The 23465-nt window shown below is 43.2% G+C and overlaps 1 protein-coding gene across 1 annotated transcript in view; it reads left to right on the forward strand.

Moving 5' to 3' along the window:
* Positions 1-23465, forward strand: part of PRUNE2 (prune homolog 2 with BCH domain) — a 269696-nt gene that overhangs the window by 160954 nt on the left and 85277 nt on the right. The window contains exons 7-9 of the mRNA XM_060154956.1: positions 8196-8354; positions 11534-18098; positions 18431-19196. Of these exons, the coding sequence (XP_060010939.1) occupies positions 8196-8354; positions 11534-18098; positions 18431-19196 (7490 nt within the window). The remainder of the gene's footprint in view (positions 1-8195; positions 8355-11533; positions 18099-18430; positions 19197-23465) is intronic.

Consider the following 23465-nt stretch of genomic DNA (forward strand, 5'->3'; position numbering starts at 1 on the left):
TCAAGAATTATTTCATTTGAGAATAACATACAGGTTAGAACCTGAGCTCTGAAGTCAGACTCACCTGGGACCAAGTCCTGTTTTTACACATGTGAGCTGTGTAACATCAATTACTTAACCTTCTAAACCCTCCATTTTCTCAATGCAAAACAGAAATAACGTTACCAACATCATCTGGCCATCTTAAAGTTTAAATGAGATGATGTAAAGCATTTAACAGAGTGCTTAATGCAGAAGCAGTGTGTGAGGAAATCGTTTTAGGCAATATACTATTGGTTTAAATGAAAACTAATAAATATATATATTTGTTATTCATTTCTATATTGTAATATTTAATTTTCACAAAATCTTTTCATGAAAGGGCTCTCTTTTTGAATGATAACGTGTACTGCTTGGCTCTATTTTCAAAATATGATGCATAATATAGTTGAAATAGACCCAGTGAAGTTTTTAGTAGTAAAATGCCTTGCTAGCTTATAGAAATAAGAACCATAGAGTTTTTTTAAAATAACATGTGGTAAAAACATGGGGAATATCTTTGCTTACCAATTAAAGCGTACAAAAAGACAGAATGAATCAAATCTCTTTAATTTATGCATTTTCTGTTCTCATAAATCATTTTCCTGTCAAAATTATCAGACTTTATTATTGCTGAATATTTTAAACATCATAATGGAATTTTGGTAGCATAAATCATGAAGCTTTCAGTAAGAACTTTTGTGTACATACCTCAGCATTTTTCATATATCTTGATAAAATAGTCCTCAGTCTAGAAGTAAATCTATGCAGAGTATAAATGTCAGACTCTACTCGTAAATTGCAGTAACTCAGCAATCCATGCTGACCATTTTGCTTACAAGGTAGTTATGGACTGTCATACTATCTTTCTAAGACTCACTGTTCTCAAAGATGAAGCTGTATGAGCTTGTGTTTTAATCTTGGTCATGATTTTTATACAAGCATCCTACCTACAGGTTATATCTCCTCACTTGATTTTTCTATTTCCTGGAAAAAGAAAAAAATTTCAGACATAATAAATCTGGGAATAGCTTCTCCATGACATCAGAAAATAATTTATTTTTCTTTTATTTAATAAAAGCATTACTCAATATATTTAATTTGTAAGAGAGACAACTGTTTTGGATTACGTGTGTAGTCCAGAGTACTGGACCTAAATGGGACGAGTACTAGCACGAGGAATAAAATCCATTGAATGTGATACTGACCAGGGTTATTGGTCTTCCTTAATCAACAGAAATTGATAAGAGGCCAGACAAGAAATTCAGGCAAGGCTTTAATGGGGCCCCTGCTGCAGGAGCAGGAGAGGGAAAACAAGTAACAGGTTCCCTTGCTCGCTCCCCGAAGCGGGGGTGGGGGGCAGGGACAAGCTGGTTCCTTACATGGGGTGAGGGTAGGGGTGTGTCCAGGGGTCGGGCCAGAGGGGCGGCTTAGGTGGTCTGCCCACCCCTTTCGTGGTGTTGAGTGCAGGGGGCATGCGCAGTACCCTGCTTTTGCTCCCAACCCCCTGTTTTTGCTCCCTGCTCTTCAGAAGTGGCAGTTGGGTGTTTGGGTTTTCTTTAGGTTTTTGGATCTTGTTGTCCATAATTGGGCCCCAGCTGCCCATGTACACAATTATTTTTAGTCCCTTGTAGTTTCTTTGAATTTGGTTGCTCAAGGAGACGTTTGTCCAGGTGCAAGCACTGCAGCAAAGGGTCCCAGGTCCCAGCCTGTCTCAAAGGTAGTGTGGCACTTGGAATGATGCAAAAGGCTCTATCCACGGTGATGTGGCTAAAGGAAAAAAATCACTACACATTTTTCTGTTGCTTTATTTGTATAGTGGCAAACAGAAGCTCATTCATTGAGTCTAACTTGGAATTAAGGATAAAGGATCCATTAATGAGATAAACACTGCCTGACCCAGAGTTTTTATATCTTATATTACTTTTTAAATGACTTTGCTTCATATGTAACTTCCTCTGTCATCTCACATCTAGGAATTTTACATGTGAATCACTTTAATGACTTAAAAGATGTGTGTGATTATCATTTAAAAGTTCACAGTATTATAAAGGATATAAGGTAAGAAATTGTAATATGAATATTCAGTTCCCGTACCAAGAATTTGTGAAATACTTTCTATGAATCAAATTACTCCCATGAATCCTAAGAACGACCTTTTGATAGTTGATGAATCAGGAAAGGAAAGGGATTTAACATTTATTGTCTACTATATGCCAAACACTGGGCCTGCTTTTTGATACACATATGTCCTTAGTACTCACAGCAGTGTTATGAGGTGAGGGTTTACAGATGAGGAACTCTAAGGCTCAGAGAGATGAGAGAAACTCACTCAAGGAGCCCAGCTAGTGAATGGCAAAGCCAGAGTTAACCTCCGAAGTCTTTACTAGGAACCTTGGAGAGAGTGCCCTAAAATAGTGGAGAGACACAATCAGATTATAGATTAGCAATTTGGCTAAATTATGACAACTTTAATATCAAGGTATCTTAATATCCATCATATGTTAACTTCAAGGGCCCTTATATTAGTTGAATAACTATAGAAATGACATCCTAATTTATGATTATAGAAATTATTTTCTACGTTACACTATGATCTTTTTTTGTGTCATTAAGTATTCTTTGACAGCATGATTTTTAATAGCAACATAATATTCTTTTATGTTACTGTTCCATAATTTATTGAACCAGTTCTCTATTGTTGGATATTTAGACTGTTTCAAATTTTAGTTATTATAGTAATAATTCAGTGAATAGCTTTGTCCACAAACCTTTTGTGTGTATATATGATTATTTCTTTAGAATATATTTCTAACAGTGTATGAGGATGCCCCTTCAGCCATATTTACCAATTACAGGAAAAGAGAAGATGAAACATTTTCTTATGAGAGGATTTCTTTGTTAATGGTTTCAGGTATTTCAATTGTAAATTGTCTTTTACGTTCATCAACTGTTTTTTCTATTGCTATGTCTGCTTTTTCTCATTGATTTATAAGAACTCAGTCTCGAGGACATTAAACCTGGCTCTTCCCTGTTTTAAAACAAATAAAGCGATGTAAATAATAATTATTCCATTGAGAAACTTTTGAGTGGGTTTTAAGCAGAAGAATATCATGGTTCTGGTTACATTTTTTCAAAGCTCTTTCTTGGTCCCGTGTGGAGAACTGATCGCAGGGAGAGGAGACAAGAGCGGCTACAGGGAGACCAGTTGAAGGGCTATCACCCAAGTTCAGGGAAGAGATAATGGCAACTGTGGCTACGACACTAACAGAGATGGAAAGAAGTGAGGGAAGTGTCTGGACTTGAGATATGTTTTAGAGGGAAAGTTAACAGGATTTGCTGATGGATTATGTGAAGAATGTGGGGGGAAAAAGGAATCAAGAACAATTCCTAGATGTTTGGCTTGAGTAACTGGGTGGATGGTGGTGCGATTTGATGCTACGGAGGAGACTGGGGTGGAGGTAGGTTGTATTTTATTTGAGATGCTTATTAGACATTGATGTGATGGTATCACATGGATAACCAAGGTTAGTGTTCAGGTGGATGTGATTTGGTTGTCACTGGCAGATAGGCGGTTTGAAAGCCATGTGACTGGATGAAATCACTAAGGAGAATGTATAGACAAAGAGAAAGGGGTTAGGAACATTTAGAGGTTGACTAAGGGAGAGGAACTAGCAAAGGTGACTGAGGAGTAGCCAGTGAGTTGGGAGAAAAACAAGGAGAGCGCAATGACAGGAAAGTGAAGGAGTTAAATATTTCAAGAAGGAGGGAAGATCAACCTCTTGAGATTCTTGGGAGAAGTTAATTAGAGTAAGAACAGGAAACAGATTTTGGGATTTCGTGACCTGGAAATGATTGATACTTTTGAGAAGAGCCGTTTCAATGGAATGATGGGGGCAGAAACCTGACAGGAGGGATTCAGAAGACAATAGAAATATAAATATATGAGCAATGTAAGGAGAGTGGGTTTTTCTCTTTCAAACAATATGCCCATTTAAGGACTCAGATGTGTATAAGACATTATTTAGATCACTTTTATTTCATGTGATGCACTAAAGCTATCCGTGTATAGAATGAAAACTAAAATTTTCAGAGCAATGGAATAAGAAATATCAATAAAATAGAATTTTGTGAGAGAATGGAATTTTCCACTGCATTTGTCCAAGTACTTTCAACCACTAATGTAGTAAATCTGTTGGACACTATCACTATCTTGGTTGTCATATTAGTTAAAATAGAGCCCTATCATTTCTGTTTTCCTGCCCTTTGCCCTTATGATCATCAACCTCTTCTTAGGGCCCTTGAGATCTACACCTTGCTTTTGGCCAGGAAATAACAAAGCCTTTTTCTCCCTACGTTTTCAGGTCTTCCTACTCATTTCAAAACTAGGAATTACTGAAGCAAAAGAACTCATGACCTCTAAAAATGTTTAATGATCTAATCTCTGCGTCCATGAGTGACAGAAGACTGACAGGGAACACTTCCCCATTCTTCCTAACTGGCGTGTCGGAATAGTCTGGGTTTTGGCCAGTCATTTCCCAGGTGTAATGATTAGTAAAGTAACTTCCTAAATTCCACGCAGCAATCTCAGGCTGGGGTCATATTTCAAACGTGGAAGTTTGGATGGTGGGGTTAGGTGGTAAATGAAGGTAGGATTCCTTTCTTTTCTAAACCTTTGGCAAATTGAGTGGGAGATATATGTATGTATGTATATATATATATATAAAATTTTAACTTAAGGTAGGGAAAACATTTTGGAGACGTTTGAGCAGATTAACAAATAGTATTTGTATACTCGTAACTAAAACAGTAATTTATCAGGTAGAAGGCAGATGGGGGGAATAAAATGCCAACCTGTATCTACAGTTGGGTTGTATTGATGATGAAGTGGTATTTATTCAGGGCCAGCCTAGCTTGTCAGCAACATAAGAGCTGTTACAGCACATGACTCCCTGCGTAGCTAGAAGACAATAATAAATTATGCCCTATGCAAACAGCACCGGCATAAAAGTAGAACAAACAGACCCTGCCTCCCGGATTCCTGAAGAATCTTACTCATTCCCTTGTTTGATTCTGTTTTAAACATGAAACTCCTGACATTATCCTAAAGCCAGTGAGATTGAATCTGGTTTGGGCAATTTTATTGGGGTGGATAGGACATAGTTGTTGACAGTCTGTTTTGGGGTGACTGTAAAATGTAAGTATTTTATTTCTCTAATATGCCTAAATGCTTCACATAAATCTTTGTTTTATCAATACCTCATGTGATCCTGTGGAATTCGGGGCCACCCAGGGGAAAACTGGGGAAGTATTACTCAAAGCAGCTTGATTCTAAGAATCACTTGAGATACATAATGGAATTACAGATTCTTGGACCCAATCCTGGGCTGCTAAATGAGAACCTCTAACAAAGCGGCCCAGAAAGACACACCCCAGGGTGACGTTTATGATGAGGCTGGTGTGAGGGGCAAGGAGCTAAGGGCCTGAGTCAGTAAAAGTCCTGTGACAGCATTGAGAGAGCCCAAAGGATTGGTTCACAGGAAAATATATGAATTAAAAATGGCTCCCTAGAGCAGTGCTCTTCATATTTCCATGTGTATTTGAATTGCCTAGGATTTGTGGGAAATGCAGATTCTGCTTCAGTAAGTCTGGGGTGTGACCCGACACTCTACATTTCTAACAAGATGCCCGACAGTGCCAGTGCCGCTGGACTTGAGTTTAGCAAGCTCCTAGAGCCATAATTTTAATTGATTAATTAATTTAATTTTTTTATTTTTAACCGTGTGCCGTGTGTTTATTACTGCATGCGGGATCTTTGTTGAGGTATGTGGAATCTTTCGTTGCGGTGTGCGGGCTTCTCTCTAGTTGTGGCGCGCGGGCTCAGTAGTTGTGGCGCATGGGCTTAGTTGCCCCGCAGCATGTGGCATCTTAGTTCCCCAACCAGGGATCGAACCTGCATCCCCTGCATTGGAAGGCGGATTCTTTACCACTAGATCACCACGGAAGTCCCTAACACAGACGAATCCAAACAGGTTGGAGCTCAGCCAACATTTTTGAATAGCAAATGTTCCACAAGTATGGCTTTGAATAATGCTTATTCTACTGAATCTTAATCTTGTGCTGAGGTACCAGTAAAACCAGCCTTCTCTTGTTTGAGTGACACAGCTCGGAGTGTCATGATAATTGTTACTGTATGTGAAAATCTCTTAGAAATGGTGTGTCTTCTTTCAAAGGTTTATAAATATGTTGGGGGGAATGAGTTTATGTACATAATGAAAAAAATATTTTGAAAGGAAAATTGTAAGTTTTCTTGTGCCAAAGGCTTCAGTCACTGGAGATAAGATGTACGTGGAGTTGTCCATTATTGTTTTCCTTTGGGACCATATCTTCATTTACAATTCTTAATGGCAAAAAGCTCAGCATTGAGGTTCTTGATGGTTAATACCAATGATGATTTGAAATAATTATATCTATTGAATGCACATTGTGTATAATAGGTCCAATTTTTTTTAAAAGCTCACTCTAAATATCTACTTCTTTTGTGGGTGAATTAATTTTTTTGAAGTACCTAAAGATGATTATTATTATGACACTTGGACAATAAATTAAAAGCATGAAAGCTGACCGTGTGCATACTTCCAAAAGCTATTGTATTTGAGCATGATAAATTTCATTACCAAGTCAGTGCGATAGATCCTTTGTATTCATCAGCAATATATCCTGAGATCTTTGTGAATTCCCATGTGCACCTTGTAACTGAAGATGCCTAATGAGAGTAGTGGCCTCAGGAGTGGACAACAAGGCTCCTAGAGGCATGGAAGCTGGTGATGGGCTGGGCCCACCCAACTGCCAGGTTTCTTGTGTGCCCTCTCGGGAACCTCATCGACCTTGAGATTTGGCTCAGCAGAATTACAGAGTACATGTATTACGGCCATTTTAAGTGGCTAGTAAATAGTCTAAGCCACAAATATCAAATCCACAAGTGTCAAAGGGCTACCATATACAAACATTAATCTGGACATGAAAAAAATCTGCACCTATATGCACTGCACTGTTTAGTTCTTCATCATAGTTATCTGAGGAGGAGGTACGTGGTACTTCCACTTCCTATGGGACACATTTCTGTACTGCTTTAATGTTTTACCAGTGGCATGCATAATTCTGATGACTTCGTAAGCAGAAAAAAGTTGGAATTCTTTGTATCTCTTGAATGCACGTCATGGTGATTTTCACTGAGTAGAGCAGTGGACTGTCAGTGGATGATTATATGATTGTCATTTACATGTGCTATTATATATATATATATACACTATGATAAAGGATTATGTAGCACGGGTTGATTTTGTATATATGTCTCTCCAGTCATTCAACAAACTTTTCTTGAGCAACTAGTATATGCCATGCATTATGCTAGGGGCTAAGATATGGTCTTCAGTGTATTTTATTTTATCTTATTTTTTAAAGAAAGAGAGACAACCATGCTGACAAAGTGGTTCTCATTGTAGTTAATAAAACTCGAAAAGGCCAGAAAATTTCCACAGATGATGTGAGTCACAGGTCTGGGTACTCTGCGGTAATGGTTCCCTTTTCCACAGTTATTCATTCCTCCTTAGCTACCACTTAGAGCAAGCAGATCTGACATCACATCCCTAACACAAATCTCCTAGACTTCTACACTGGAATAAAAGGCATTCAGTAGACTCAGCTAAATCCATCTTTAGGAATTCTGCTTGGAGTTAATGATAACCATTAGAAAACAATTATAGAAAAGAACAATAACTTCCTCCTATTTTTCTAGTAGGTTGTATCAATAATAATATTCAGACATTCCTATGTCCTATGAACAATAAAAGGAAAAGTATGTTTTACAAAGTCAGTATTTGAATAAACATTTTAGGAAAAAGATGTTAAGCTATTTGTTCCTCTATAAACTATTCTTAATAATAATAGCAAAGATGCCTTCCTTTCCTGGTTTAGGAAAACAAAACAAAAAAAGCAAAAGTATATTTTAAGCCATAGCATGAAAATTTCCAAACTTTCTCAAAGCAAAGTGTTTATTTCATTTGCATCTAATAATAAGTATCAGTGGTAATACATCCTAAGACTGGACAAATTTGTGGCACAACTCCCCAGAGCTGGGCAGTTTGACATTAATATCAAATTGACTGTTGTTTCAGGACTGTACGTTTCACAGCAGTATCACCAGTGATTTGAAAGCATTCTCAGACAAGTTCGGTTTTGATGTCCTCATCCTCTTGGCCAACTACCTGTCGGAGGAGCAGCAGCCCAGACGACAGATCGCTGTGTATTCTGAGAACCTAGAGGTGTGCAATCAGGTAAGGACCTCCCTGACCCAGCACATTTCACTGCATCTCCCCTCCTGCTGGCTCTCAGAACATGCAGTAGAAGACGGCCATGGACTGCTGACAAGAGATAAGGTCCTAGAGTTTGAATTTTAAGAAATGTTGGGGGTATTTTACACATTCTGTTAGTTAGTTAATGATTTATTTATTTATCAGTGCTTTAATTCAGATTTTTAGTTTTCAGTTTCAATGCTATATTAGTTAATTAACTAATTAATTAGTTTTCAGTACTTTAATTCAGATTTTTAGTTTTTAGTTTTGGTGCTGTATTACCAAAAAATCATCTAAATAGAATTGCCAGTGAGATAAAAGTTGGCTTTTTTTTTTTTTAAATCGAGGTATAATTGACAGGTAACATTATATTTGGAGTGTACAATATAATGAGTCAATGTTTGTATATGTTGTGAAATAATCACCACAATAAGTCCCGTTAGCATCCATCACCATACATGATGACAGGGTTTTTCTTGTGATGGGGACTACTCTCCACTCTCTTAGCAGCTTTCAGATCCGCAGTACAGTATTATTAACTATAGTCTCCATGCGGTACGTGACATCTCCATGACTTGTTTATTTTATAACTAGAAGTTTGTACCTTTTGACTCCCTTCACCCCACATGGGGGCATTTAAAAGAGCCCCATAACTGTTTCGTTTCTAGGCTGAATTCATAAAGAGAAAGATCATATCTCTTTTTACCCAATAAGGGCTAGTCCTCCTTTGGGTACCGTTTTCCTTGAGGACTGCCACCTGGTGATAACAAAGTTTAGTCCCTGACTAAACATCTGTTTGGTGTCCAGTGTTTAGTAACTGTTCTCTGAAGCTTTAATCCAAGTTAGTTTTTTGACCACAACCACGCTGACACCTTGGATATGTCTTGAGAAAAACATTCATATATGTTAAAAAAAAAAAAAAAAAACAACCATTTTTCTCCAGGTACTAAAATTCTGATTGGGTAATCAGTCAGATCTTCTTGGTTGAGAACAGAGTCTTAACCCAAGGCTTTGGAAATATAAGAAATAGACAAAATTGGGCTTCCCTGGTGGCGCAGTGGTTGAGAGTCCGCCTGCCGATGAAGGGGACCCGGGTTCGTGTCCCAGTCTGGGAAGATCCCACATGCCGCGGAGCGGCTGGGCCCATGAGCCATGGCCGCTGAGCCTGCGCATCCAGAACCTGTGCTCTGCAACGGGAGAGGCCACAACAGTGAGAGGCCCACGTACCGCAAAAAGAAATAGACAAAATTAATGAAAATAGGGCAGTGGGCATGCCAAAGCAGGTACATTTAATAACTAATATGAGAACATATGTAATTCATTATAATATGGATGACATGGAGATAGAACAATTTCATCACTTATCTTTCCTCACTAATGGATTAGACAACTGGTCTACCCACAGGTGGCTAGAGGTGAAGTCTCAACTCCCTTCTTTGACATCCTCACTTTCTGTCCCCCAAGAGATCCATTTCTTGATATATGACTGAAGTCACTCTCCAGCCTCTCTGTGCCCCCTCAAGTCCAGATATGAATGAGCCCCCTTCTCCTGCTGCAGATGCTTTTGGTACCCTTCTGACCCACATACATCTGTGAATTGCATCACTAGCCTGTGGCTTTTTTAGTGCTTTGCTCTGCACTGAGTTTCAAAGCTGAATTTTATCTTTGGTCACTGGTTTCCTAGGGACAGGACTTAGGCCTCCTAAGCCTCCAATACAGTGGTTTTCAAATCACTTTTTGTAGCAAATCAATCTAGAAATTGGTTAATCTAAAACAGACAGAAGTAGAAGAGTGGATGAAGAGGTTAGAAGCCCTTGAGTTGACTCCACCCTGTCTCTCCTCGGCCCCCACCCCAACCCTCCCCACCCATTTGCCCAAGAGACATCTCCTTGAAATCTTGAGCAACACAAAGTCAAGACTGCTCTAGAGGAATCCTTCTTTGGCCATGTGGTCCCAGTTGGTTAAGGGTCAGCCTTTGCAGCTGGACTGCCTGAGTTCAAAATGTGGCTCCATCACTTGTTAGCTGTGTGTTGTTGGTCAAGTTTTTAAGCTTCCTGTCTATTTCCTCACTGGAAAAATGGGGATAAAAAGTTCCTACCTTGTAGGGCTTCCCTGGTGGCGCAGTGGTTGAGAGTCCGCCTGCCAATGCAGGGGACACGGGTTCGTGCCCCGGTCCGGGAGGACCCCACATGCCGCGGAGCGGCTGGGCCCGTGAGCCATGGCCTCTGAGCCTGCGCGTCCGGAGCCTGTGCTCCGCAACGGGAGAGGCCACAACAGTGAGAGGCCCGTGTACAGCAAAAAAAAAAAAAAAAGTTCCTACCTTGTAGAATTATGGTGAGGATTAAAGGAGATAATGCACATAAAACCCTTAGAACGGTGCCTGGCATATGAAAGCATTCAATAAATGTTAATTATTATTATTACTATCTATGTGAGCTCTGTAGTTGTTACTATTATTGTTGTTGTTGTTGTTGTTATTGCCTCCACTAATCCTATGGGGCCATTTCAAATGCCCAGTGTGCAAAATACCTTCAACATTTCCTAAAACAATCATAGAGCTACAGCCCAGTTTTGGCCTCACACTGACCATCACACATCTCCCTGCCTTCCAAGCCAGCTTTGTCTGTCCTGGGCCCCGTATAGATGCTTCCTGGGGCAGGAAGAGACAGTTGGGGCCTGAGTGCCGTTGAGTAAGCTGCCCCTGGTAGCTGCTTTCTCTTTCCTACGTTCTCCTTTGCCTTCTGAGGCTTTCAGAGGTTAAAGCAGGTCCTGGCTGCCTGCTACCAACAAGAGCCTTCCTTCTGCCCCATTTTCCCTTATTCCAATACTTTTCCCCTAGTTTTGTCAGCAACCAGCATTATCTCTCGCTTTTGCAAAGCTGAATTTTACTCCTGTTGGAAGATGGTATTAAGTTACACTGAGGAAAGGTTTTATATGATTTTGGGTTCAACAAAAAGCCAATTTGGTAGGATTAAAGAAAGCATTGGTGGTATGTTAAGTGGGACTTTCCATATTTTATGTTATACAATTCTCAGTTCTCTGTCTTCTTTCTAGACAGATGAACACAGATTAATTTTACATTACAAAAAATTAAGAAAGACAAATTGCAAAGAGCTAAGAGAGCCTGAGTGCTCACACAAATCCCTGTGCCTCCCCGACAGATTTGCTGTGAACTGGAAGAGTGCCGGAACCCTCGCCTGGAGCTGGAGCCCTTTGAATGTGGCTGCGACGAGATCCTGGTGTATCAGCAGGAGAACCCCTCAGTGACTTGTGATCACGTGGTTCTCCTGGTCAAGGAAGTCATCAATAGGAGGTGTCCAGAGATGGCCTCTAACAGCCGGACATCCTCCACAGAAGCAGTGGCAGGCAGCGCCCCGCTCTCCCAGGGGTCTTCCGGGATTATGGAGTTGTATGGTTCTGACATAGAGCCACAGCCCAGCTCCGTGAATTTCATGGAAAACCCTCCCGATCTCAGCGATTCTAACCAGGCCCAGGTGGATGTCAACGTGGACCTCGTTAGCCCGGATAGCGGGTTGGCCACCATTAGGAGCAGTCGCTCGTCCAAGGAGAGCTCAGTTTTCCTCAGTGATGACAGTCCAGTGGGAGAAGGTGCTGGGCCTCACCACAGCCTCCTCCCAGGATTTGACTCCTACAGTCCCATCCCTGAAGGGGCAGTAGCGGAGGAGCACGCCCCATCTGGAGAACACAGTGAATCCTTTGACCTTTTCAACTTTGACCCAGCACCCATGGTTTCTGGGCAGTCCCAACCATCTTCCCATTCTGCAGACTACTCCCCAACAGATGACTTCTTCCCCAACAGCGATTCATCAGAAGGACAGCTTGCCACGGGGCCTAAAAGACTTGATGAGATAGGGATGGACGTGTCGAATTATTCATCCAGTTCTCTTTTGTCAGGGACTGGCAAAGATAGCCTTGTGGAATTTGATGAGGAGTTTGTCCAGAGACAAGAAAGTCCCCGTGATAATTCTGAAAGAAATTTGAGCCTGACAGGGTTTGTGGAAGATGAATCTCCTTCACCAGAAAGTCTGAAAAATGTTGGAAGGAGGGTCCCACCAACACCTATGAATAGCTTTGTGGAGAGCTCACCATCCACTGAAGAACCAGCTCTACTCTCTTCAGAAGATATGACCCCCAAAACAGTCAACACGGGTCACACTGGGCCACCTCCAGCCCAGGCACGGTGCAGCAGCTGGTGGGGTGGTTTGGAGATTGAGTCTAGAAACACTGTAGATGCATGGAGTTCCAGTGAACAGGAATCTGTCTTCCAGAGCCCCGAGTCATGGAAAGATCATAAGCCCAGCCCAGTTGATAGGAGAGCCTCAGATTCTATATTTCAACCCAAGACTCTTGATTTCCCAAAGTCAAATCCCTGGGAGTCAGAATTTGGTCAGCCTGGGCTGGGCAGCAATAATATTCAAGACCAAAATGAGAAAAACTTGCAGTTTCAGGATATGTCCCCCGAAAACTCGCATTTGCCGAATGCTTTTCCTCAGGGAACAAACCACCTGATAGAAGACTTTGCTGCTTTGTGGCGTTCCGATCGCTCACCCACAGCCATGCCTGAGCCATGGGGAAATCCCACGGATGACGGGGAACCAGCTGCTGCAGCGTCATTCCCAGCCTGGAGAGCATTTGCTAAAGAAGATGACGCCGAAGCTTTGAAAAATACCTGGAATCTGCACCCCATGAGTGGTGAGACACCTTCTGTGAGGGACCCAAACGAGTGGGCCATGGCAAAAAGCGGGTTTTCTTTCCCTTCAGAAGACCTCATAGACAGTTCGCCCAGTGATGCAAATAGTGAAGCAGTTCCAGAGATCTGGGGCAAGAAGAACCATGACTCCGGGGATGATGTTCTTGTATCTGGAAATCCCAGGTCTGATCTGGAGCACGCATGGAATAGTTCTAAGCCAGTAAAGGATGATCAGAATGGTTTCGTGGATGCAAAACTTAGGGGGAAGGTGTACGAAAATGTAGATTCCTGGAACCTTTTTGAGGAGGGTAACAAGAAAGGAGGGTCAGATGTCCTAGCACCTTGGGAAGATTCCTTCTTATCCTATAAATGTTCCGATTACAGTGCATCCAACGTAGGGGAAGATTCAGTGCCATCCCCCTTAGATACCAACTACTCCACCTCTGACTCTTGTACTTCACCAACATTTGCTGGAGACGAAAAAGAAACCAGAGACAAGCCATTTGCTAACGAGGCAGGTTTCGAGTCACAAGATGCTAACTGTACCTCAGGGGATGCTGACATGCCTCCTCAGTCCCCAGAGCAGCCGCCTAGAAATAGAATTAGTTCAGGTCCTGGGAACCTGAAAATGTGGGCTTCACCTCACGCAGATGGTAGCTCTGAAATAAACGCCCCTCACAGCCCAGATAAAGATTTGCTCAAAGCAGAGCCCACCGATGATCAGAACACCTCCGTGGAGGATGACGTTGGGGAAAGCAGCCAGTCCAGCTACGACGACCCCAGCATGATGCAGCTGTACAATGAAACAAACCGGCAGCTCACACTTCTGCACAGCGGCGCCAACTCCTGCCAGGCGGCCCCCGACAATCTCGACTTGTGGAACAGAGTGATTCTGGAGGACACTCAGTCTACTGCGACCATCTCGGATATGGACAACGACTTGGACTGGGATGACTGCAGTGCAGCCGTGGCCATCACCGGTGAAGGTCAGGCACAGGGGTACATGGCTGAAGGTTCCGAACCCGAAACCCGATTTTCAGTGAGACAGGTAGAACCCTGGAGCGTGGAGTTTCAGGAAGCAAATCAGGTGGATTGGGAACTCCCTGCCTCTTCTGAGCACAGCTTGAACACTGCTCCCGACGAATATCACATGCTGAACGAAAAAAGCGGGCAGCTGATCGCGAATAGTATTTGGGATTCCGTCATGAGAGATAACGCCATGTCATCATTAATGTTACCCGGCCCATCGTACGTTACAGATCCAGAACAAAGCAAATCACCTCCTGAAACGTCCAGCTCATTAGAAAAAATTCAGGACAGTCACATCCCAGACATGCTGGAAGCCTCTGGAGCCAGTGAGTCAGAAACACTTGGTCCTGAGAAGCAGGACACAGGCAGGAGAACCCCACCAAGTGATATGGCATATCTGGTGACCAGACTTGAGAATTCAGGGCATTTTGCATGCTCAGATCCCTGGAGGGGTCCCAGTTATGGACAAAAGGAAAGTGAGATGGAATCCCATGGAGCCGCTGGTAGGGAGTGCCCCAGTAAGGAGGAGCTGATGGACGGAAGCTCAGGGGCTTCTGGAAGAGGGCAAGGTGGCCAGGAATGCCCTTCCCCAGCTGCATCTGACCCTCCAGAAATCTCCAATGAATCAGGCAAAATCAGCTCTCTTTCAGTCACTTCCATTCCTCAAACGGAGGAACCCCAGGAGGTATTAGAGCATGAGAAGGGGTCTTACACTCCAGACCCCTGTGATGTGCAAACAGAGGTGTCCACAGATCACCTGCAGGCAAAAGAGACCTGTGAAGAGCACCTCACGAGTCACAGAAATCCAGGTGAAACTACTGAAATTTCAGGTGGGCTGAATTCCACAATAAGTGTATCTCTACCTGAAGTGGATGTGGAGGAAGCTGAAGAACGTAACATTCTGGAGCCAGAGAGAATGAGCCAAGACCTACCTTATGGATGTCCCCAAGGACTTGACCTTTGGGATGGCCCTAAAGACAGTGATGTGCAGGTCAACTGCACAAGTTCTGAGATAACTAAGAATCTCGAAGTTAAGAATACTGAAAACAGCCCTCCAGGAGCCAATTTGTCAGGAAATGATGACAGAGACAGTATTTCTAGTGAGTATACACGTTCAAGTGCATCCAGTCCTGACCTAAATGACTCTTCGGCTGCATTGCCTTCCTGGGACCAAGGACCCGATACTGGGCATCAGAAGGAAAACCAAGATGATTGGAATACACAGAATGACCAAGAATCTGAACTAATTACTACTGATGGTCAAGTAGAAGTAAATACCGAAATGAAGGGTTTGGAGAAAAACAGAATGGACAAGTTTGAAAAGAGCTTAGATCACAATGTTCCTAAATATTTAGAGATTTGGAATGACTCAATAGATGGTGATTCCTTTTCCTCTTTGTCTAGCCCTGAGACAGGCAAATATTCTGAATATTTAGATGTATATCAGGAAAGAAATCTAGTGGTTAGCCATCAGGAAAAAAGTGAATGTGATATTCCTGAAACTGTGCAGCAAGAGGACGCCAAGCCCATTTCAACAAGCTCAGGTTCTGATGATGATAGTGTAGGCGACGAAGAGTCAGTGGAGAAAGAGATCCGTTCAGCCACTTGCCAGGTTGCTCAGAGTGAACTCAGAGCTTGGGATTCATTGAATGAATCTGATAAGTCCTTGGCCACAGCTGATCCCAAGTCTGAGGAATGTTCTGCCTATACAGGCAGTCCAGAACCAGCAGAGAATGAGAATAAGTCAAACCCATTCTTTGACAATCAACAAAGCAGCCCTGATCATGGGAATTTCTTGCCACTAAAGGAGACTGAAATACAGGTTACAGCAGTGGAGAAGGAGACGAGGTCTTCTCCAGAAACGGGGAGGACGGGAGATGCCATATGGCAAATACCTCCCAAAGCTGAACTAAAGAACGAAAATTATTCTGATTTGGAAATGGCTGGCTTCTCCACTGAGAGCACGGAGTGGTGGAACGCCTCCCTACAGGAAGGGCGACCAACGGAGAGGGCATTTGAAGGGGAATTATCTAACTCAAGTGCTGTGCTAGAGGTGAACTCCTCACCACGCCAAAACGTGGATCCCTGGGGAGTACCCATTCAGGGTGATACTGAATCCCTGGAAACGCACTGTACCGATCCTTTCGGTGATAAACACGAGTCACACTTTCTGGATAATAATGGCGAGAATGCCCACGAGCCACTTTGGAACATTCAACCAAGGCAACCAGAGCCAGAAGCTGGTCAGCTTAGCCAGCTCGTAACACCAGACCAAATGAAAGACAAGGATTCCAGAGAACAGACCATGTCTTCTGCCAGTGACAAACTCACCTCTGAAATACCTACCCAAGAGCAGTGTCAGAATACAGTGCTGTCTGTCTGCAACCAGCCAGACCCAACATTTACTCACACAGATGAAGATGGATGCATTATGTCTAATGTATCAACTCCTGAGTGTCAAGAAACAGATTGGTGGGGAGAAGAAAAATCACGCCCCAGTGAAATGACAGATTCAAGCCTTGCACCTGAAGATTTCCCTGCTGTCAGTTCTTCCACCCAGTTGATAAAGAAGTCAGGCTCTGAACGGGACGACTCTACCCCTAGTGAGGGCCCCCAAGGTGCATTTGTTCCAGACATTTTACACGGCAGCTTCCAAGAGGGTGGGCAACTGGCCTCAGCTTCGCCCGACTTGTGGATGGGTGTGAGACAACCCTTCGGTGTGAAGACAGATGGTGAGAATCCTGATATACTGACTCACTGCGACCACGACAGCAATTCCCAGGCTTCCAACAGCCCTGATGTATGTCACGATTATGAAGCAAAGCCAGAGACGAAGCAGCACGTTAGTGCTGGGATGGGGCCTGAAGGGGAATCCAGTGAGTTCTATCCCACCGAGCCAGAGAGAGATGAAGAAGCCAGTCAGGAGCCGGCGCGGGAATTTGTCCCATATACTTCGGAACTATCTTCTGAAAACGCAATTCCGCTGCCTCGAATCAGCGAGCAGGCAAACACAAATGACTCATCTCAACCTGCCTCTCACAAAGGTTCTCCTGAACCTTCCGAAATAAACAAATGTGAGAACATTACAGGTTTAAAAGCGTCAGAAAAGGGAGCCAACCCAGATAGAGCACCAATTTTGGAACCCACTGACAGAACAATCCCAGTGCTTGAAAACGTGGGAACTGATACTTGTGTAACTCACCCAGAGCCAACTGTGGATAGCAACAGCTCTTGGGTATCAGAAGACTTTTCTCCTGAGAATCAGACCGATGCAGGGGGCCCGTCGGACCGGGAGCAAGCTTTTGCTACTGAGAATCCTGCCACAGTTCCTGATACTTTGCTAGCCTCAGACACTTGTCTGGATGCCTTTGACCACAGTTTCAGCGATATCTCAGGTCTCAACACATCCACGGGAACAACAGATGACATGAGTAAACTGACATTATCAGAAGGAAATCCTGAAATGCCATTTGATGGGGAGGCAGGGAAGCAAGATATCTGTTCCTCTGAAGCCTCGTGGGGTGATTCTGAGTATGAAGTCGTGGGCCAAAACATTGATGAAGATTTAATGAAAGAGCCTGAACACTTTGTCTATGGCGGTGACCCTCCCTTGGAAGATGCCCTGAAGCAAGAGCTGGCACCTTACACACCTCCACTTGATTTGTCCTATCTCACGGAACCTACTCCCGGTGTCGAAACCACAGAGGAAGCTGGAACTCCAGAGAATGAGCCTCTGGGGAGCGAAGCCACGGAGATATTGCTTTCTTCCCTTCCTGCTGAAAGAAACAAGGAAAACCACGCTGAGGCCACAAACAGACAGCCTGAATGCCAGCTGGTTGTGCTGCATGTTCATGAAGACCCTGAGTCCATTTCTTTGCCTGTCGGAGTCGACGCCAACATTGAGTTGTCTCCATCAAACGTTGACTGGGAAGTAGAAACAGATCATTCAGATTCACCAGCAGGTGGAGACATAGGACCACCAAATGGTAAGAAACCTTTCATTCCTCCACCCTCAAGAAACTGCTGCTTTCCTTCAATCTACGCATTTGTAAAACACATTCTCCCTGCCAATGTGGCTATAGAGGAACTAACTACATTTGCAGTGCATGCTTAACCAAGTTCTGCCTTACCGCAGTCATTTCTACCGCTTGTCTAATAAGTATCCTTGAGAGGGTCTGAGAAAATAAAACAGCTCTACAAAATAAAAATGTTTTTTGAACTCTCTCTCTTTAGATAGATCATTTGCAAAGATCACAAGTCACGCGGTGGGTTAATTAAGCCTTGTTCTCTCCTTCTCACCTTCATCTTCCACTTCTAGGTACCAGCAAGGGGATATTAGAGTTGGAAGAAGAAAACATAATTCCTACCAAAGAGCCTGAGCACATAAAATCAGAATACGGGGGAGAAAGGTACCCTGAGAAGAATGAAGATCATCATGCACTGCACATGGATTACATACTTGTAAAGCACGAAGAAAATTCACCCCCAGAGCCAGAGGCCTGTGAGGCCAGAGAAATCACGTCGGAATTAGAAGAGTTTCACATAGATTCCGAAGAAACGGGGCCGCCAGGAACTCAGTTAGCATGCTTCCCAGACACACATCACCCTGCTTCCTTAAATGAAAGCATTCATCTCTCTGCAGAGAGAATGTCTTCCAAAGATGGTAAGAGATCATCTTTTGAAAGCCCTAGGCAAGACCAGAGTTGGATGGTCTTGGGCTGTAGTGAGGTTGGTGATGCATCATCGGAGACTAGGGACTCAGGGCCTGGATGGTCTGGCAAGGCTGTGGAGCCAGCCTCTGATCACAGCTTGGGTAAGGGCCCCCAAATGCAGATCCTGGGAGAGATGAAGCCTCTAGAATCTTCAGCACTAGAGGAAGCCTCTGGCCCGGACAGCCAATCCTGGAAAAGCATGAGCCAAGGCAGGACTGGCCCCGATACAGTTACGTTGCAGGCTGTCACCCATGACAGTGAATGGGAAATGCTTTCCCCCCAGTCTTCTCAGAAGAACATAATCCCTGACACGGAAATGGAGGAGGAGACAGAGTTTCTTGAGCCCAGAACAAGGAAACCAAGAACAAAAGGGTAAGCAAAAAGCTCAGTTTATTTTTTTTCCTGAAAACTGTTTTATTGGAAACTGGGGAAATGGTGAGGGACTATGGAATGTGAAGAATACCTAGATGATAGGAGCTTTGCTTATATTTATTTCAAAGCACATCATCCCTAAAAGCAGCTGCTGGGTAACCATAATGATGATGATGATGATGATTTGCGTACCTTTTCAGCCAAAAAAGTCCCTTCAGTTTCCATCCAAAGTCTTATACTTACTCTCCTGATACTTACACTTACTTCACCTACTCCATACCTATATTACCCTTAAATAGGCAGTTGGTGCTGGAGGGGAGAGGACACACACATTTACTCATAGTGCAAGGCAGTCTGCACACATTATCTTATTTAATCTTTACAAAAACCCTCAAGTAGTAGTATTATCTTTATTTTACACATACTGGTTGGGGGAGGGGAGTTGAGGCTCAGAAAGTTTCTGTAACTTGCCTAGAGTTAAGTAAACAGAGTGAACACTCTGGGATTCAAAAATTTCCACCTCCAAAGCCTGTACTTTTCCAGCAGAGACACTGCCTATCGTACGGAAAAGGTGATTGTGGTTTCATGTAAGCATCTAACTTACTAATAAAGAACGAGGAGAATCCACAGCAGGCTTAAACCTTAATGTGAAACATTCATTCCTTAATTGACTGAAAAATTGGCAAATAACCGTCAAACCAGAAATTCATTCATTCGTTCGTTCACCATTCGGTTTTTGAGAATCTGCTCTGGCCAAGTTTCTGGGTAACCAATGGACATTGTCTCTGCCCTCAAGTTTCCAGGTCCTGCTAAAACTGTTTATGGTGGTTCATTTCTCTTCGGTTGCTCTGATAAAGCCCTTCTGCTTCCAGGGACAAAAGGGCATGTTGTGAAAAGTAACCTAAGTAAAGGAGAAAATCATGTTTCCTCCTTAAAATGTAGTGGAGGGGCTTCCCTGGTGGCGCAGTGGTTGAGAGTCCGCCTGCCGATGCAGGGGACGCGGGTTCGTGCCCCGGTCCAGGAGGATCCCACATGCCGTGGAGCGGCTGGGCCCGTGAGCCATGGCCACTGAGCCTGCACGTCCGCAGCCTGTGCTCCGTAACGGGAGAGGCCACAACGGTGAGAGGCCTGTGTACCGCAAAAAAAAAAAATATAGTGGAGAAAAGATATCTTTTTCCTACTCTTTTTTTTCCGGTTTTTTTGGTTGTTGTTGTTGTTTTTGGTGGTTTTTTTTTTTTTTTTGCGTTACGCAGGCCTCTCACTGTTGTGGCCTCTCCCGTTGCAGAGCACAGGCTCCAGACGCGCAGGCTCAGCGGCCATGGCTCACGGGCACAGCCGCTCCACGGCATGTGGGATCTTCCCGGACCGGGGCACGAACCTATGTCCCCTGCATCGGCAGGCGGACTCTCAACCACTGCGCCACCAGGGAAGCCCTCCTACTCTTTTTTTAAATTTAATTTTTATTTTATCCTGGAGTATAGTTGATTTACAATGTTGTGTTAGTTTCAGGTGTACAGCAAAGTGATTCATTTATTCATATATCCATTCTTTTTCAGATTCTTTCCCCATATTGGTAATTACAGAATACTGAGTAGAGTTCCCTGTGCTATACAGTAGGACCTTGTTGATTATCTATCTCATATATAGTAGTGTGCATGTGTTAATCCAAAACTCCTAATTTATCCCCTCCCCGCCTCGACATTTCCCCTTTGGTAACTGTAAGTTTGTTTTTGAAGTCTGTGAGTCTGTTTCTGTTTTGTAAATAAGTTCATTTGTATCGTTTTTTTTAGATTTCACATACAAGTAATATCATATGATATTTGTCTCTCTGACTTACCTCACTTAGTATGGTAATCCCTAGTTCCGTTCATGTTGCTGCAAACGGTATTGTTTCATTCTTTTTAATGGCTGAGTAATATTCCATCGTTTATATGTACCACATCTTCTTTATCCATTCGTCTGTTGATGGACATTTAGGATATCATTTTCCTACTCATTTTAGGAGCATAAAGGACTATACACACTACATACCCACTGCAAATCAAAGCAGCTGGATTCCAGCCTGGCTCTACCACTACCAGTTACGTATTTTAGGATTAACCCTAGGCTTAAGTTTCCTCGTCCATAAAATCGGTGCGTTGGGCTGGAGGATCTCAAGGCTTCCTTCATTATTGAATCCTGTGACCTTAATTTATGTATAAACAGAAAGTGTCCAGGAGGGCTTTGGCATTCACATGTCTCCGTGAAAGGGACAGAGAAATCAGAAAGAATAGCAGGGGTATGTTGACGTTTAGCAAAGTGCCGTAAAGAGTTAAAAGCTGTGCCACGTTCAAGTGCAGCTTCGTAAATCCAGACATTTTCAGTTGGCCTAATCTTTCTTTCTTCCTGTCAAGCTATTTCCTTCCAGAGGGACCTCAGATCTGTTATCAAAAAGAGAGTAGCAGATGGATCCCAGCGGCCCTGCTGGCACCGTTATAGATTGAGCTCAGAACACAGGCAGCCTCGAGTTGGCTGAGCTGTTATTTGGCTTCTTGTCTGCATTTTGCACATGCCCCTGAAACCCAACAGATGACAGTGTTCAATTGTGCCACTAGCCCCTTTTCTTTTTTTTTTTTTTAAAGAAGATGTTGGGGGTAGGAGTTTAGTAATTTATTTATTTTTGCTGTGTTGGGTCTTCGTTTCTGTGCGAGGGCTTTCTCTAGTTGTGGCAAGCGGGGGCCCCTCTTCATCACGGTGCGCGGGCCTCTCTTGTTGTGGAGCGCAGGCTCAGTAGTTGTGGCTCACGGGCCTAGTTGCTCCACGGCATATGGGATCCTCCCAAACCAGGGCTCGAACCCGTGTCCCCTGCATCAGCAGGCAGATTCTCAACCACTGCGCCACCAGGGAAACCTGCCCCTTTTCTTTTAATGAGATTTCTTTGCTCATCTCTGTCTGCCCAGCCCCTGAAGTAATGGAAATCTTCTCACAGTTGGGGGAGGGGACAGATTTTCCCGCTGGATTTTGTGTTACCTTTTGCCTAAATAATTTACTCTGAAGTATTTGAAAGCTTTTCTCTGTGCTAGATTTTGGGAGGGTGCAGAGTTATCTAAAACAGTAGTTTTCTAAATGGGGCCCTAAAACCAGCAGGCCTCATCATCACCTGGAGACTTGCTAGAAAGGCGTATTACCTGCGCCACCCCACACCTCCCGAATCAAGAACTCAGGGTGGGACCCAGCCATCTGTTTCAACACTTCCTCCAGGGGATTCTGATGCACAGTAGTTTGAGAACTGCTGGTCTAAAACTTAGTCCCATTCCTCTAGGAGTTTAGTTTAATACAGGAGTTAAACATAAGTGAAAAGGTAGATAATAGTGTGATGGTTAAATCAAGATAGTGGATGACCAATGTCAGGTTAAATATAAATAGCTACCAGTTAATGGACATTTGCTCTGGACCAGGTACTAAGCATTCTATATGCAGGGTCTCACGTTACCATGGCAACTGTATGAGGTAAGAATTACACAAGAGAGGAAACTGATGTCCAGAAAGTTTGAATCACTTGCTCTGGTTTATAGTTAGAAAGTGAAGAAGCTGGGATTTGAATTTGTGCCTCTCTATGTTAATAAGTTAAGAGAGAGGCATCTGTATAGGATACTTTTATGGAGGAGGAACGAGGATGACTTATCATCCAGCAGCATCAGGAGGCAGAGTGCCCAGGGCCCACGATATTTTAAAAGGCCCATGAGAAGCTTTGAATTTCTTTCAAAATTAAAAGAAAAAGTGATTATATTCCTATGTGGATTATATTCCGGTGTGGATTACATTTCTTTCTACCAATGCAGATGTGAAGCAAATTTTTAGGTTTTTGTTCTGTTCTGTTTTGAGTGAGAGAAGGAGCCCGTGAAGGCAAAAGTGACTAAGGTCCACAAAAGTCATACTGCGGTCCTGAGAACTGCGATTTGAGATAGGCATTAAAGGAAGCTCATAGTCTGGAAAGGTGGAGAAAGGGGGTGAGAGGCCATCCAAGTTGACTGAGGAGAGTAACATAAAGAAAATCCTGGAGACAGGAAGGCGATCACAGAAGCATTATGATAATAAGATAGCCATATTCTCCAGGCCAAAAACCTGGAGACATCTTCTGATGCATAATCTCATCGTAGGACCAAAATCCAGACTGTCCTGAAAAAAAAAAAATTAAAACCTGGTCTTCAAAAATGAAAGTAGGCTGATAGTGTATGCAAGATGACACACCATCTACAAATTGGCTTCTTGCCCTCACATCAGCCAGCC

The sequence above is a fragment of the Lagenorhynchus albirostris genome, chromosome 7 (assembly GCF_949774975.1).
Source record: "Lagenorhynchus albirostris chromosome 7, mLagAlb1.1, whole genome shotgun sequence".
Taxonomy (NCBI): domain Eukaryota; kingdom Metazoa; phylum Chordata; class Mammalia; order Artiodactyla; family Delphinidae; genus Lagenorhynchus; species Lagenorhynchus albirostris.